The sequence below is a fragment of the Oncorhynchus nerka genome, linkage group LG4, assembly GCF_034236695.1.
Source record: "Oncorhynchus nerka isolate Pitt River linkage group LG4, Oner_Uvic_2.0, whole genome shotgun sequence".
Taxonomy (NCBI): domain Eukaryota; kingdom Metazoa; phylum Chordata; class Actinopteri; order Salmoniformes; family Salmonidae; genus Oncorhynchus; species Oncorhynchus nerka.
Window position 1 is genome coordinate 25,325,221 of NC_088399.1, and position 17,421 is coordinate 25,342,641.

Here is a 17,421-nt window from a genome sequence, read left to right on the forward strand (position 1 = left end):
GGTCCATAATGTAGTAACTCTTTAAGAATGGGACATTATAATGAAATTGCAACAGTTGTGGAAACTGTAGGCCTATCCTCTCCAAAAATAATGAAATTGCCCCAACACTGATCGAAGGTCAGTTATGTTTTTCGGGTTTGCATTTGGGATTTGAGAAGCTGATCCGAGATCTGTAGCCTATCTATATGAACTCAACTCAGCAACATGAGGAAGGATGAACTAATGCGCAATTGTACGCACATCCCAATAAGTTTATTATGGCGAGGCTCCTTTAAGAGCGCTGAGACACGAAGCAGCTGTTCATACTATAAAGTGGAGGAGGAGACCATAGAAATGAACGCACTGGGAGGATGACAGCTTTTAGCCGCTGCTGTAACCCTGAACCTCTGACACCCATATGAACCGTCAGCGAGAGGACCACTAACCCAGCCCGCAGGGCGCATCCTCTATCCTGAGCAAAAAGCGAGGGGCCGTGGGCGGAGGGTTCCTTATGATTTCTCAGTTTTCATAGACGCTATTTCTCTAACACCATGGTGCTGGGCAAGGTGAAAACTTTAGCGGTCTACTTCGACTTTCTGAACGACAACAACGTCCCCGTTTACTCCGGCGGGGATTCGGTCTCGGGGAGGGTGATAATCGAAGTCATCGGCGAGGTTCGCGTCAAAACGTTGAACATAACCGCCAGAGGCGTAGCCAAGGTGCGGTGGACAGAGTCCCGGAACGCCGGAGCCAACACTGCCTACACTCAGAATTACACCGAGGAGGTGGAATACTTAAACCATAGCGACACGTTAATAGGAGAGGAGAGAGGTAAGGGACAACCACATCATAATTACGCACTCATTCTCACAGAGATGTGCTGGCAAACTTGAAATTTGGTATATATGGAAAGGCCTAGTTCCGGTTGTTCTGAATTTTCAGGTTCCAGCTATGTTATGGAGCTCTGTCATTGCTGGTAATTATAGCCTACGCCATTTGTAGGTTACATGACTGACGATGGGTTAAATTTGACATAAACTGCGTAACACACACATCACACATTCTTTGGAACAAATTCCAGTTCTTAGTCAGGTGGGATAGTGGTCCTGATGCGACAAAGGATGGGTTTTCTGCATCCAATTTAGGCTGTTTAATACGCCAGATCCGACATAAATATTTGCTCAATTGATGTCTTATGACACATGTGTTTTATTCTAATTGAAGTTTGTAAAGCCTTCTCTGCGTTTTATTTAGCGAGTTAAGAAACTTCAATGTTGTCAAAATTTGACACGAGCGAGGGCTAATCTAACTAAAAGCGGTTAAAGTTAGAGTATTTTTTTAGGCTTATTACTGCTTTTGTTTTATAATTTTATCAATAACGTTGTTTCGCTGATGACAACCTGAAGTTTACTCCCTTTGTTAGAAGCGGTTCAAACCTGATCACAAACTGGCGGAGGGAAGGGGGCGCGTGGGGGGGACACACCCCTTTCGCCTCTGATAGGTCTAAACTGCCATACGTGTCTAGGATGACATCATTCCATCTGGGGAAGTAAAAATTCTTAAGCATGCAACTTTGTCTTCAATTTGCTGCTGTAACAGTTCCGTTAATGTACTGCACAACTAGCCTAACACGTAGGCAGGCCTATGCCACATCTTTCATAAAGTAACTGATATGTTACATTTCTTAATAGTACCTGTTGATGTATCATTGCATTGACCAAAGAGGGCGTTTACAGTAGCGCCCATTACCTTACTAGGCTACTGAGGTTCAATTTCAGCTGATAACAATTTTCATAATAGCTGGTCTAATGGGACATGTAAAGTGAAACATTTAGGATTTATTTAGCATCTTTACAGGGCTTGACAACACCAAGAGATACACTTTTAATTTGTCAGTTTAAAAGAAAAACAACCCCATAGTTAGTATACAGCGCAGTAAAAATAGACTGTTGACGTAACACAGCAATACAAACAAGTCCCATCTCATATTATTATGCACTTTTGCATGGGCGAATCAGGCTCTTGTTGCCAGGGTAATGTGAGAGCTGAAGTCATATTTTCTTCAACATTTATCCATCACAATATGACAACACCAAGACCTTCAGCAGAAGACTGGTTGCCTTTTCAGCAACGTAACCTATCGGTGGCAACGTAACCTATCGGTGGCAACTTAACCTACCGGTGCCCTATAGTTCAGGTAACCTACCGGTGCCCAATAGTTCAGGTAACCTACCGGTGCCCAATAGTTCAGGTAACCTACCGGTGCCCTTTAGTTCAGAATAGCCTTTGTGAAAACAGTGTTAATCAGTAGGGTAGGGTTCCTTATGTAGCTGGCTGGTAAATGATGTCATGTATGTGCTGATCATCTGTTTACCTCAGGAAAGCTACATGGGGTGCAGGATTTTTATTTCCAGCACTAACTCACCTGATTGAACCAACAGTGTTCTAAATAGTGGAACATGAGTATGTGACCCAGGTGTGTTAGTGCTGGGCTGGAACAAAAGCCGGTACACCCTGTAGCTCTCCAGGACCAGAGCCTACACTGATTTGATCTCCACTGTTGCTCAAGCATCTCAAGCATAGTGTTTATTAGTTCATGATCTGTAAGTATTTTATGTTTTCCTTATTTTGTTGCACTGTAATAACCTTGATTGTATTTGTGTGTTGATTGATTGAAGAATTGGTCAAATAAAATATGTTGTTGGTTTTTAATAAAGATGCATGAATGTACCTACTCTCGAGTCCCTCTTTATTTCTCTCAAATAGACAGACAGATCTAGACTGTAGTGTCTGTCTGTCTGTCTGTCTGTTGGACTCCCTCCCTCTCGGTCTCTGAGTATCACTCAATACCTAAATCTTTCTATCTCTTTCTCTTTCTCTCTCTCCTACCCTCCCTATCTCTCTGTTCATCTCTCTCTCTCTCTCTCTCTCTCTCAATTCTCCCATATTACAGAACACATGGCCATTCATAAAGGGGCTTGGTGGAGGGGCGGGACCAGGTTAGCTTTCCTCCAATGGCAAGCTAAGTATGTATGCATTGGAGTATCAGGCTGAAAATCCGCTGCTCATTCTGGTTCATACCAGTCTGCTCCTGCTCTCCTCGCGCTGCCGGTGTGATTTAAAAACAAACACACACACGCGCACATACACAATGTTCCACAATGTTCTCAGCTGCAAACGAGAAAATGCAAGACTGCTGAGGTGGCAGAAAATAGATGATCAGAGATTCACACATCAACGTACACAATAACATGTAGATAAAGGAAGTGAAAGGGGATGCATGTTTGCTCAGCCTGGGTGTGTCTTCAGGTCTCTGCTGTGCTCTGTAGTATCTGAAGTGTTCATGGAGGAAATGACAAGAAATGTTGTATTTGATGCGTTTATGACCTGACACAATGGGTAATATTCAAATGAAATACGATGACTGGGTTTTACGTGTCATAAAGCATTTGTGTGGTGTGTTATAAAAAACATTTTTTAATGTGCACTTAGTTGTCGTCCAGCATTTACTACTGGGTTTATTATCTTGATGTTGACTTGGAATGAGGCACTTGAAAGACACACACCCACCATTTCATTGTTTCACCTTGTGCTATGTGTGTAGATTAGTGTGTGTCAGGTATGGTATTTGGAATCTTGTTTTCCTGTATTTCAGATGAGGACAGTACAGAGGAGACCCTCACTGTTCTCAACACAGGATTACACGAATTCGCCTTTAGCTTCCTGCTACCACAGATGTATGTGTAACACACACACACACACACACACACACACACACACACACACACACACACACACAGCTATAACATAAAATCTGAACCCCAAATATGGAATCCTATCTAAAGATAGAAATGTAAAAAGTATAATCCTATACACCTTTCCCCTCTTCTTCTCCTCTCCCCCTCTCTTCTCCCCTCCTCTCCCCCTCTCTTCTCCTCTTCCCTCCACTCCCCCTCTCTCAGGCCCCTGGCCACGTCGTTTGAAGGGAAGCATGGCAGTGTGAGGTACTGGGTGAGAGCAGAGCTCTACAGACCATGGCTGCTGCCTTTCAAAGTCAAGAAAGAGTTCACTGTGTTTGAACACATCGATATCAACACACCACTGCTGCTGGTGAGGATTGTGGGGTGTACACACACACACACATGCACACACATACACACACACACACATCTCACATACACACATGCTCACAGTTTTTGTGAAATGTCTGTGTATAGGCCCCTCAAGCTGGCACTAAGGACAAGACCTTATGTTGTTGGTTCTGTGCCTCGGGACCCATCTCACTCAGCGCCAAGATAGAGAGGAAGGGATACACGCCAGGTGAGTAACACACACACTGTCTCATTCCCCCTCCCATACCACCCCCACCTCACATCCTCAGCCTCATCCTCTCCTCTTTCCTCTCCTCCTCTTCTAGGTGAGTCCATCCAGATCTTTGCAGAGGTGGAGAACTGTTCGTCCAGGGTGGTGGTGCCCAAGGCAGCGCTGAGCCAGACTCAGACCTACTTCGCCAAGGGCAAGGCCAGGCAGCTCCAGCAGCAGATGGCAGCCCTGCGTGGGGACACCCTACCCCAGGGGAAGAGCCAGAGCTGGGATGGAAAACTCCTCCACATACCCCCAGTGTCCCCATCCATCCTGGACTGTCCACTCATCAGAGTGGAGTACTCACTGGTGGTGAGGAATTATAATATGGTGTATAGTTTATATGGTAATCCATGTATTAATATTGTAGAATGGTAAATAAGTGTTGTCAGTCAAATCGCCTCGCAAAATCGAACCGGTTTAGCAGGATATTCAGTCATACACTGTAAAGGTTATCTTTCTGGTATATCATCATTTGGGCTGTCAATAAGACAATATCTACCTCTGTCTCTCTCAGGTGTATGTGGACATCCCTGGGGGGTTGAACCTGTCTCTATCGTTGCCGTTGGTGATCGGGACCATCCCCCTCCATGCATTCACCAATCGAACAAGCAGCATCAGCAGCTACTGTAGTAGCATCAGCTGGCCAGAGAGACCTGAGGGTACGACATACACCTGTGTGTGAGCGTGTACTGTGTGTTTGTATACTGTGTGTGTACTGTTTGTGTGTTCTCCCAAGTTAGTCCTATGCTGTGTGTGTATTCACAGCTCCCCCCAGCTATAGTGACTTGGTGGTGACAGAGGAGCAGGGGTGGGGCTGTCTGGAGCGCTGTGAGGGGTCAGAGGTCAACGAAGAGGACCAGGGAACACTGCGCGCTTACATCACAGAGTTCAGATACCAGCCCCCGCCGCTCTACTCCGAGGTACACACACACACACACCACACATCCACGCACCACACATCCACACACACACACACACACATTATTGTAGGTCTAACTAGCCTACTCTTCCCCCTGTGTTCCTCAGGTTGACCCTAACCCAGAGCCGGGCTGTGGAGGTCAGGTGGTCAGTAGACCCGACCTCTGCCCCTCTCGCTGAGCACAACACTGACCTGCTCAGAGCAGACAGGCATCTACACCTACAGATGGATCCAACATGGCCGCCGCTATAGCCCCCTACTGGAGCCAGTTACCTACAGATGGATCCAACATGGCCGCCGCTATAACCCCCTACTGGAGCCAACATTGCGTCTCATCCTTAGTTTTATCGGGTACATAGATCAACAGATGCAGGGATGTCAGCTCTGATAGACACTCTGTGGAGAGGCCAGGAGACGCCTCAGTCTGACCAGCATCACGGTTCTCTGCTGGTCAGAAAGAATAGTCCTTAGACCAATCTTCTGGTACATATGACCATTACGTGGCACATCTAAGACTAGAAAGGAGAGGAGAAGAAGAAAATAGATCATCCACTGTTGGACTGTTGGAAACAGTGGTCAGGATCTCCTCCAGCCTCAGAGTGAATTTTGCACATGCCTCTCACTGTTTTTCTACTTAACTTCCATAGCTTTTCTTCCTCAACTGTCATATATGCTGGAACATGTCCGTTGTCTTCTCACCACCATTACTACTTAACTAGAAACAACACCGATCACAGACCGATCATAGAACAAAGTAACTAAGAAACAAATGAAAGGAAATGTTTTTAGAGGTGTTATTGTGTCTTGGGTTTCCTGAATGGGGAATGTGGTACATGGTGAAATGACTAGTGTGTGTGTTCAGACACTGGTGTATCTGTGAAGCACTCACTCACTTTCTGTCTTTCAGGTGTCTTTCCTCACTAAACCCTCCATAGATACAGTACCCTACTAAGCACTTGTTTGATTGTAGTATGTGGAGATATGACACAGAAAGAAGCTCTGTATTTACATAAGAGGCAAAGAAACAGCCAGATGTAAAATAAAATAAGAAAAAAAAATACATTTGAAATGTTTACAGGTCAATTGTCCTTCAAAGTTGATCTTCACCTCCAAACAAAGTGCAATATATTTTTGTATTTGTCGTTTTTCTGTTTGTGTAAGTGATGCCATTATAGCCATTACTGATCTGAATGCTATCATGATCTTCCTTTGTTTGAAATAAAGAAGCCTTTTTGTAGAAACTGTGAACTGTGTAAGAATTAGTTCAGTGGATTAAAAGCAGGGTTATGGGTCCCTCTTTCAATAGCAGGGTTATTGGTGAATAGGAGGGTTTGGAGTTACTGGGCCCGCTATCACATTGTACACTACAGCAGGGTTTGGAGAGAGCTGCCTGTTCCTTCTGCCTTTTGTAGATTCTATTTTCTCCCCTCTCCCTCTCTAGCTCCCTTTTTCCATTCCAATGCTGGATAACCAGACAGGACAAGAGAGCATTGTATCCTCCAACATGCTCTCTGCCCCCCCCGACTTAGTTAATCTCTGTGGTCTGGACATTGGACACAGTTGTGTGGACAAATTCAGATGTCATGATATAGTATTCTATGCTAATACTGTAATGGGCACTGCAGATAGAGAGACAAAGATCTTTGAAACGTGAGCTTGTGAACCGTTTCCAACCCCTAGACACGCTAGGGCCTTTCCCTATGTGTCTATCTGAGCAAGGCCTGTCCCATTCTTTGCTAGAACTTTGTCATATCTTAGTCACCACCCTGACACAGCGAGAGAGAGAGCACTCTTATTTTTCATTCGCATTAGCACGTTTTAAGCTCACTCCAGTGTCTGCGGGTTTTCGCTTCACCCTTGTACTTGATTGATGAATTAAGGTCACTAATTAGCAAGGAACTCCCCTCGCCTGGTTGTCTAGGTCTTCATTGAAAGGAAAAAAACAAAATCCTGTGTGGAATGAGTTTGACGCCCTGTTCTACAGGGTAGTACAAGGCTGCCCAACCCTCTTCCTGGAGATCTACTGTCCTTTGAGTTTTTAGTCCAACTGTAATTTAACACACCTGATTCTACTTATTAGCTGCTCAACAAGTCCTTAACTAGCTGAATCAGATACGCTAAATTAGGGTTGGACTGAAAACCTACAGGACAGTAGATCTCCAGGAAGAGGGTTGGGCAGCCATGGTATAGTAGTTGTGGACATTTTGAGAATTAGTGGGTCAGGAAGTCGGATATCTCTGCAACAGGAAAAAGGCGGTGTTTCCCCCCTGGGGTCTGTTCTCATGTCAGTCACACACACACACACACACACACATCCCAACTGCTACTACCAGACTCTTATTATAATTGCCAAACACTGCACAATGTAAACACTTGCCCCCCAATCCCCCGTTCCCCAAGACATGTGTAAATATTGGTCTATAAATTGTGCCTTCCTGTATTATACTTATGCAAAATTATATTATTTATTCTACTGAGCCATTTACTTTATGTTCACATTTGTATATTTTATTATTTCTTATTGTTGTTGCATTGTCGAGAATTAACCTGAAAGTAAGCATTTGGTTGGACTGTGTATACCATGGGTATCCCGTAAATACAACTAATGAAACTTGAAACTTGTTGTGTTTCAGATGTGTTTTCAGAACAGACACACCAATATACAGTATGTGTCAGGAAATACACACACACACACACACACGATGAAAGGCCACTTGAGTACAGTTTTGGCTGATGCTCTACAGGAGCAGCTACTGTGCCATAGATAAACACAAACCGGTTTGGACTGGCTGGAGAGATGCAGTCAGAAAGTCAACCTAGTACATGTTTGTGTGTGTGTGTGTTGTTTAAGTGTTTGTGTTTGTATGTCCTAACACAGATATTTGAAGTCCTGGAATATGTTCTCAGGGGAGAACATGTTTGGGGCTATATGCCTCTCACTGTAGCACACATGCCCCCCAACCGCCCCTCATGTTACCACATGACCCAGGCTGTGAGTGTGCGAGTTTGTGTGTGGTGTGTGTGGTGACCCAGGGCAGTGAAAAAATACTCTGGGCACAGCCAGTACTTGTCTGAGGGCATAGGAGAGAGAGACATAATTTAATTGGATTGTTATCAGATAACAACATGCCACATTGGACAGCAGATTATATAACAATCCCACAGAAGCACGCACCCAATTCATTTCTAAATCATCCCCCCAAAAACTAACCTGATAAATGAATAGGAAGTCTAGACACTGATCTAAGAGCAGTTTTGCAATTCCTCCTATAATAATTTTCATCAAGGTTAGCTGAAGTTAGAGCCTGTTGCAGACACGGCAACAATATTTTTTACAGTTAATAAGGTCAATAATAGAACATGGAATCTCACAGAGAGACAAGAACTCAGATACATTCAGATAAAGAGAGAGAGTTATTGCGTGAGTGGTTTGAATGTAGGGTCATTCCACGAAATGAGTGCCTTTTGCATCCCTTTGACATTTTATGTAAAATTTGTGCACCAATATTGGGTTTTAAAAGCCTTATCGGGTATGAAGGTAAAACCCAGATGCAGACAACGTTGAATTCACAATGGTTTAATAATCCAACAGGGGCAGGCAATGGACAGGTCAATGCAGGCAGGGGTCAGTAAACCAGAGGTGGGGCAACGGTACCAGACGGCAGGCAGGCTCAGGGTCAGGGTAGGCAGAGGTCAATAATCCAAAGGTGGGACAAAGGTACAGGTGGGGCGACACCTGGAGGGGGTGGAGACAATCACAACGATAGGTGAAACAGATCAGGGTGTGACAGTCCCCCCCCCCCCCCCCAGGGGCGCCACCTGGTGTCCTACCTGGGCGCATACCTGGTTGACCGGGGTGCCAGCGGTGGAGATCGGCAATGAGGGGAGGCTGATATCCCAAGGAACACTCGAAGGGAGAGACCCGTGGCAGAGCAAGAAAGGCTTTTGCGAGCGTACTCAACCCATACCGGTTGCTGACTCCAGGTGGTAGGTTTGGTGGAGACTAGGCAGTGAAGAGCCGTCTCTAAGTCCTGGTTGGTTCGCTCTGACTGGCCGTTGGACTGGGGGTGGCGACCCAATGAGCTGGGTGACGACCCATTGAGCGCGTAGAACGCCTTCCAGAACCGGCACGAGAACTGTGGACCCCGGTCAGAGACCATGACCACCGGGAGTTTGTGGATCCGGACGACGTGCTGCACCATAAGCTAGGCCGTCTTCTTGGCTGAGGGTAGTTTGGGGAGGGAAATGAAGTGGGCGGCTTTGAAAAAACGTTCGACCACAGTCAGAATGGCAGTGTTGCCCTCAGACGGGAGGAGACCCATGACGAAATCCAGGGATATATGGGACCAGGGACGGTGAGGGACAGGAGGAGGAGTCTTGTTCTGTTCATAGACTGTGCAGGCGGCGAGAAACGTGGCAACATTTGGAACTATAGTAGGCCAGCAAAAGCGTTGTCGCACGAAGTCCAGGGTCCGACGAGAGCCCGGGTGAAAGGCAAGGAAGAATGGGAGGAATGGGCCCACTCCAGGACTGCGGAGCGGGAACAGCGTCAGGCACAAACATCCGGTTATCCCCCAGGGTTTGGCTGGGACTGCTGTGCCTCCCGGACCTGTTTCCCTATACCCCAGCCGAATGCTGTCGCCAGGAACAAGATGGGAAGGATGGTCTTCGGGCTCCGGGGTGGTAACCGTGGGGTTATAGCGGCGAGACAGGGCATGTGGCTTGACGTTCTTGGATCCCAGATGGTGGGAGTGGGAAAAGTTGAACCGGGGGGCCATCTCACTTGCCTGGAGTTGAGGCGCTTGGCGGTGCGGAGATTATCCAGTTTTTTGTAGTTGGTCCACTCAATGAATGGATGTTCCGCCCCTTATAGCCAGTGCCTTCATTCCTCCAAAGCCATCTTCACTGCGAGAAGCGCCCGATTCCCCACATCGTAATTCCTCTCAGTGGCGTTGAGAGAAGAAGGCGCAGGAACGAAGTTTGAGGTCCAGGGCAGAACGTTGGGACAGGGCAGCCCCCACTCCGACATCCGAAGCATTGGCCTCCACCACAAACTGATGGGAAGCGTCAGGATGAACCAGTATAGGAGCAGTGGTGAAGCAGTGTTTAAGGTCCCAGAACGCCCGGTCAGCGGCAGATGACCACCTGAAAGGAACCTTGGTAGAGGTGAGTGCAGACAGGGGGGAGGCCAGGGTGCTGTAACCCCAGATAATGCGGCGATAAAATTTGGCAAATCCCAGGAAGTGTTGCAGCTGCACCCTGGACGTAGGCTGAGGCCAATCTACCACCGCTCTTACCTTCTCGGGATCCATCTGGACACTCCCAGCAGAGATGATGTAGCCCAAAAAGGGAATGGTGGAGTGATGGAACTCGCACTTTTCCGCCTTAACAAACAACTGGCTCTCCAGAAGGCGCTGGAGAACCTGTCGGACGTGGAGCATGTGTTCTTGGGGGGAGCGGGAGAAGACAAGGATGTCATCAATGTAGATGCAGACGAACCGGTACAGCGTGTCCTGGAGAACATCATTCACCAGAGCCTGGAACACGGCAGGGGTGTTGGTAATCCCAAAGGGCATGACCAGATATTTGCAGAGGCCTCTGGCTGTGTTGAAGGAGGTCTTCCACTCATCCCACTCTCGTATCCGCACCAGGTGGTAGGCGTTTCGTAGATCCAGCTTGGAAAACAGTGGCCCCCTGGAGCAGCTCAAAGGCAGAGGAAATGAGTGGTAGCGGATAACGGTTCTTCACAGTAATGTCATTGAGTCCCCGATACGATAGTCAATGCAGGGGTGCAGGATCTTGTCCTTTTTCTCCACAAAGAAGCAACCTGCGCCAGCGGGATGGATAAATCCTGTAGCTAGGGAGTCCCCAGTGTAGGTCTCCATAGCCTTGGACTGTAGTCCCGACGAAGAGTACAGATGTCCCTGGTATCCCTGGTGCTAGGAAGAAGGTCAATCCCGTAGTCATAGGAGCGGTGCGGCGGAGGGGAAGTGGTACTCCGCAGGAATGGCGGAGAGGTCTGGAGAAACTTCCGAGCCTCCAGGAAGACGTCCCGGGGCAGGATGCGCCAACTTCAGACAATGGGCATGGCAGAATGGACTCCAGCCCATGATAGCACCTGTAGATCAGTTGAAGTGGGGATTGTGTCGCTGGAGCCAGGAGAATCCCAAAACCACAGGAATCTGGGGAGACATGATGAGCAGGAATTTAATGGTATCGCTGTGATTCCCTGACACACGTAGGTTGATGGGAGTGGTGTTATGGGTGACCCAACCTATAGAGCGCCTGTCCAGCACTCTAACATCCATGGGAATGGAGAGGGGCTGAGTGGGGATGTTCAGCTCGGAAGACAGTGTGGCGTCCAAAATGCACTCATCGGCCCCAGAGTCAATGAGATTTGGACTGGTTTCCCCAAAGCAGAATGGCATGATAAGTGGTGTGAGTAAGGGAAGCAGAAAAGTTTCCCATATGGCCCACCAAAGCACTCACTCCTTCCGGTGAGCCTGGTCTTTTACCAGGCAAGAGGACACAAAATGACCATAACTCCCACAATACAGACAGCTCCTTGTGTTGATCCTGTGTTGCCGTTCCACTGGTGACAGCCCAGCTCTGTCTAGTTGCATAGGCTTGGGAAATAGTGCCTCGGCCATCTTCGGTGACTGTCGAGGAATGTCGGGAAAACTCGAGTGATCTCGGCAACGGAACTGCCGGAGACTTTGGGGATGACTCAGAGGTGAGGTGGAATCCCTGGACGTGCGAGCGAAATCAAATTTCCTCTCCATCCCGCAATCGCCCATCGATGCAGATGGTCAAAGCGATGAGGGAGTCAAGATCCGTGGATAACTCCTGAACAGCAAACTCATCCTTAACCTCCTCCAAGACGCCGTGCAGGAACATGTCAAACAGTGCTTCCTGTTTCCACGCACTCTCCGCTGCCAACGTGCGGAAATCTACCGCATAGTCGGCCACTCTGTGGGCGTCCTGCCGGAGCTGGATTAGCTACCGGGCACCATGTCTCCCGGAGAACGGGGCATCAAAAACCTTCCTCACCTTTCCCATGAACCCCTCCAGACACCATCACATGGCCGGCTGTTGTTCCCATACGGCAGTAGCCAAGGTGAGAGCCCTCCCAAACATCAGCTTGATGAGATAGGCTATCTTGGAGCGATCTGAGGGGAAGAAGGAGGGCTGAAGCTCGAAGATGAGGGCACACTGAGCTAAAAACAGCCGAGAGGTACTCGGCTCTCCATGAAAGGGCTCCCGGGAAGGTGGAGTGGCCGGAGGGCGGCGCTGCTAACCACCGAGTTACTGAGGGGCGGTGGTATCACTCCCTGACCTTAGAGATCCTTCTTGTGTCTCTATTTGGTTTGGTCAGGGTGTGATTTGGTGTGGGTATTCCATGTTCTATTATTTGTATTTCTATGTTTTGGCCGGGTAGGGTTCTCAATCAGGGACAGCTGTCTATCGTTGTTTCGGATTGAGAACCATACTTAGGTAGCCCTTTTCCCACCTGTCTTTGTGGGAAGTTGACTTTGTTTATGGTAATAGCCTTTAGCTTCACGGTTTGTTTTGTAGTATTTATTATTTTGTTCGGATTCTTTTCTAATAAAAATAATATGTACGCTCACCACACTGCACCTTGGTCCTCTTCATTCAACGGCCGTGACAGAACTTCCCACCACCAAGGGACCAAGCAGCGTGGTAAGGAGGAGCAGCGTGTTCAGGATTCATGGACTTGGGAGGAAATCCTGGACGGGAAAGGACCCTGGCGGCAGGCTGGAATATCGCCGTCCGAAAGAGGAACTGTAAGGAGCTAAAGCTGAGCGACAGCGATATGAGGAGGCTAACCAGCGAAGCAGGCACGAGAGGCAGCCCCCCAATTCTTAAGGTAGGGGGCACACGGGGAGTGTGGCAGAGTCAGGATTCAGACCTGGGCCAACTCCCCGTGCTAACATTGGCGAGCATGTGACTGGTCAGGCACCGTGCTATGGGGTGATGCGCACGGTGTCTCGAGTGAGCATTCACAGGCTGGTGTGCTCTGTGCCAGCGTCCCGCATTTGCCGGGTGGAAGTGGGCATCCAGCCAGAACGGGTTGTGCCAGCTCTGCGCTCGAGACAGCCAGTGCGCCTCCACAGCCCAGTGTATCCGGTGACTCTGCCAAGAACTAAGCCTTCTGTATGTCTCCCCAGCCTGGTGAGTCCTGTGCCTGCTCCCAGAGCCAGGCCCCCTGTGTGTCTCTCCTCTCCAGTGATGATCCATGGCACAAAGCCTCCAGTGATGATCCTTTGCACGAAGCCTCCAGTGATGATCCATGGCAAGAAGCCTCCAGTAATGATCCATGGCACGAAGCCTCTAATGATGATCCATGGCAAGAAGCCTCCAGTGATGATCCATGGTAAGAAGCCTCCAGTAATGATCCATGGCACGAAGCCTCCAATGATGATCCATGGCGCGAAGCCTCCAGTGATGATCCATGGCGCGAAGCCTCCAGTGATGATCCATGGCAAGAAGCCTCCAGTGATGATCCTTGGCACGAAGCCTCCAGTGATGATCCATGGCACGAAGCCTACAACGACGGTCCGGAGCCTCCAAAGACGGTCTCCAGTCCAGAGCCTCCAAAGACGGTCTCCAGTCCAGAGCCTCCAGAGACGGTCTCCAGTCCGGAGCCTCCAGAGACGGTCTCTAGTCCAGAGCCTCCAGAGACGGTCTCCAGTCCGGAGCCTCCGGAGACGGCCTCCAGTCCGGGGCCCGCAGCGAGGGTGCCCAGTCCGGGGTCGGCGACGAGGGTCCCCGCACCAGAGGTGCCACCAAAGTGGGGTGAGCCAGTGGTGGAGCGGGGTCTGCGTCCCGCACCTGAGCCGCCAACGCAGGTAGATGCCCACCCAGACCCTCCCTTATAGGTTCAGGTTTTGCGGCCGGAGTCCGCACCTTTGAGGGGGAGGGGGGAATTGCTCCAGCAGCATGTCCAACACAAAGCAATTTCTCGTGCCTACCAATGGAGGCTCTTTGGGAGGAGATGGCATTGAGCAGCTGGCCCGGGTCTGCTGGGTCAGTCATGGCCAGTTCGTACTATCAGGTATGAAGGTAAGACCCAGACCTGGACGGGGGTGGAGACAATCACAAAGACAGGTGAAACAGATCAGGGTGTGAGAAGCCTGTTATATTCAATGAAGTGCCCTTTAATATAGACCACATGGAGAATTCAGTAAATCAGGTATTTAATATGAATAAAGACGTTTTGACATTTCCTTGCACCATCTGTCACTTCCAGGAAGATTTTAGCCCACTTAACCAAATCAAATCAAATCAAATTTATTTATATAGCCCTTCGTACATCAGCTGATATCTCAAAGTGCTGTACAGAAACGCAGCCTAAAACCCCAAACAGCAAGCAATGCAGGTGTAAAAGCACGGTGGCTAGGAAAAACTCCCTAGAAAGGCCAAAACCTAGGAAGAAACCTAGAGAGGAACCAGGCTATGTGGGGTGGCCAGTCCTCTTCTGGCTGTGCCGGGTAGAGATTATAACAGAACATGGCCAAGATGTTCAAATGTTCATAAATGACCAGCATGGTCAAATAATAATAAGGCAGAACAGTTAAAACTGGAGCAGCAGCACAGTCAGGTGGACTGGGGACAGCAAGGAGTCATCATGTCAGGTAGTCCTGGGGCACGGTCCTAGGGCTCAGGTCCTCCGAGAGAGAGAAAGAAAGAGAGAATTAGAGAGAGCATATGTGGGGTGGCCAGTCCTCTTCTGGCTGTGCCGAGTGGAGATTATAACAGAACATGGCCAAGATGTTCAAATGTTCATAAATTACCAGCATGGTCGAATAATAGTAAGGCAGAACAGTTGAAACTAACCCCAACATTTCTCCAAGTTTTTACCATCATTATAAAGCCCTAGCTATTGAGTTGCTTTGATAGTCATTTCTAAAGATGATTATTTATTTAATGTGATTAGTGATTCATTTTAAAGTTTAAAAAAACCTGCCCCTCATTTTAAAGTCAATCCTGTTATGTGAACTCAACTCTCATTTTAATATGGTGAAACTATTCCTTTTTTAGAATTGTTTATTTTTAAAGAAACATTGAACAAGTAATAGTCATAGTGGCTGAGTCAGTTACAGGGGCTGAGTCACTGGCTTACTGGTGGTCTTTCATGCCGTCCCTAGGAGGGGTGTGTCACTTGAGTGGGTTGAGTCACTGACGTGATCTTCCTGTCTGGGTTGGCGCCCCCCCCCTTGGGTTGTGCCGTGGCGGAGATCTTTGTGGGCTATAATCGGCCTTGTCTCAGGATGGTCAGTTGGTGGTTGAAGATATCCCTCTAGTGGTGTGGGGGCTGTGCTTTGGCAAAGTGGGTGGGGTTATATCCTTCCTGTTTGGCCCTGTCCGGGGGTATCATCGGATGGAGCCACAGTGTCTCCTGACCCCTTCTCCTGTCTTAGCCTGATGTCCTGTGTGAATTTAAGTATGCTGTCTCTAATTCTCTCTTTCTCTCTTTCTCTCAGAGGACCTGAGCCCTAGGACCATGCCTCAGGACTACCTGGCATGATGACTCCTTGCTGTCCCCAGTCCACCTGGCCGTGCTGCTGCTCCAGTTTCAACTATTCTGCCTGTGGCTATGGAATCCTGGCCTGTTCACCGGACGTGCTACCTGTGCCAGACCTGCTGTTTTCAACTCTCTAGAGACAGTGGTAGAGATACTCTTAATGATCGGCTATGAAAAGCCAACTGACATTTACTCCTGAGGTGCTGACTTGGTGCACCCTCGACAACCACTGTGATTATTATTATTTGACCATGCTGGTCATCTATGAACATTTGAACATCTTGGCCATGTTCTGTTATAATCTCCACCCGGCACAGCCAGAAGAGGACTGGCCACCCCTCATAGCCTGGTTCCTCTCTAGGTTTCTTCCTAGGTTTTGGCCTTTCTAGGGAGTTTTTCTTAGCCATCGTGTATCTACACCTGCATTGCTTGCTGTTTGGGGTTTTAGGCTGGGTTTCTGTACAGCACTTTGAGATATCAGCTGATGTACGAAGGGCTATATAAATACATTTGATTTGATTTGATAGTGTAAAAGCAGATGGGCTGGTTCTACTATTTTTGGCCATTTTCTGGAGTTTTGTGGTGGAAAACTGAGCGGGTCAAGCACAACACATAAAGTAGATAGACAGGCTAGAAATGTTTTACTAATGTAATTTTTTTGGTGAAGCTTGCATTCAATTTCCCCTCTATGTTGCACACAAAAAGCTTCCATTCTCCCTGTCATATGGAGATATATGGCTAATTTAAGATGAAATTATCAACCCTGTTACGGTCAACCCTGTTACTTTATTTGGCACTTAAGGTAATTACTATAGAAGTATTTTATTTGTTTAACTCTTGAGATGGGAAAATGTGGAACATGTACTCTTTATGAAAGAATGTAAAAATTTTGTGAAATCGAACCGAATTGGTGGAAAGACCCGTGTAGCTCAATTGAGATTTAACACTGAGATAAAAGTGAAACAAAAGCTACACTTTCCTGATATGGCCTAGTAGTCTACTACGATTGTTACATAATTACTAATAATGGCCTCTACTACTACTATGACTACTATTACTATGACTACAACTACTACTACTGCATTTTATATTTGACATTTGAGTCATTTAGCAGACACTCTTATCCAGAGTGACTTACAGTTAGTACATTCATCTTGAGATAGCTAGGTGGGACAACCACATATCACAGGCACAGAAAGAACATTTTCCTCAATAACGTAGCCATCAGTAGTCAGATCTAGAAGGGGGGGGTCGAGGTGAGGAGGAAGATTATGTAAGATAATGTTTGAAGTGGTAGGGTTTCAGATGTTTTCGGATGATGGGCAGGGACTCTGATGTCTTAGCTTCAGGGGGAAGCTGGGTCCACCATTGGGGTGCCAGGACAGAGACGAGCTTGGACTGGGCTGAGTGGGAGCAGGCTTCCTTGTAGGGGTGGGAGGTCCAAGAGACCCGAGGTGACAGAACAGAGTGCTCGGGTTGGAGTGTAGGGTTTTAGCATAGCCTGAAGGTAGGGAGGGGCGGTTCATCTTGCTGTTCCATAGGTAAGCACCATGGTTTTGTAGTAGTGGATGCGAGCTTCAACTGGAAGCCAGTGGAGTGTGTGGAGGAGCGG

At 47.9% G+C, this 17,421-nt stretch overlaps 1 protein-coding gene across 1 annotated transcript; it reads left to right on the plus strand.

The window, feature by feature from the left end:
• Positions 1-272: 272 nt before the first annotated feature.
• On the plus strand, positions 273-6,511 carry LOC115119069 (arrestin domain-containing protein 3-like). The gene is made up of 8 exons (XM_029647805.2): positions 273-810; positions 3,635-3,716; positions 3,942-4,089; positions 4,197-4,299; positions 4,397-4,653; positions 4,859-5,003; positions 5,110-5,264; positions 5,371-6,511. Exons 1-8 carry the CDS (start codon positions 531-533, stop codon positions 5,440-5,442), a joined length of 1,242 nt encoding a protein of 413 aa, XP_029503665.1. The 5' UTR covers positions 273-530; the 3' UTR covers positions 5,443-6,511.
• The last annotated feature ends 10,910 nt before the right edge of the window (positions 6,512-17,421 follow it).

Coding starts and splice junctions, on each gene's coding strand:
- LOC115119069 (XM_029647805.2), top strand. CDS start 531: ATGGTGCTGGGCAAGGTGAAAACTTTAGCGGTCTACTTCGACTTTCTG. Junction 811..3,634: donor GTTAATAGGAGAGGAGAGAG/GTAAGGGACAAC, acceptor CCTGTATTTCAG/ATGAGGACAGTACAGAGGAG. Junction 3,717..3,941: donor AGCTTCCTGCTACCACAGAT/GTATGTGTAACA, acceptor CCCCTCTCTCAG/GCCCCTGGCCACGTCGTTTG.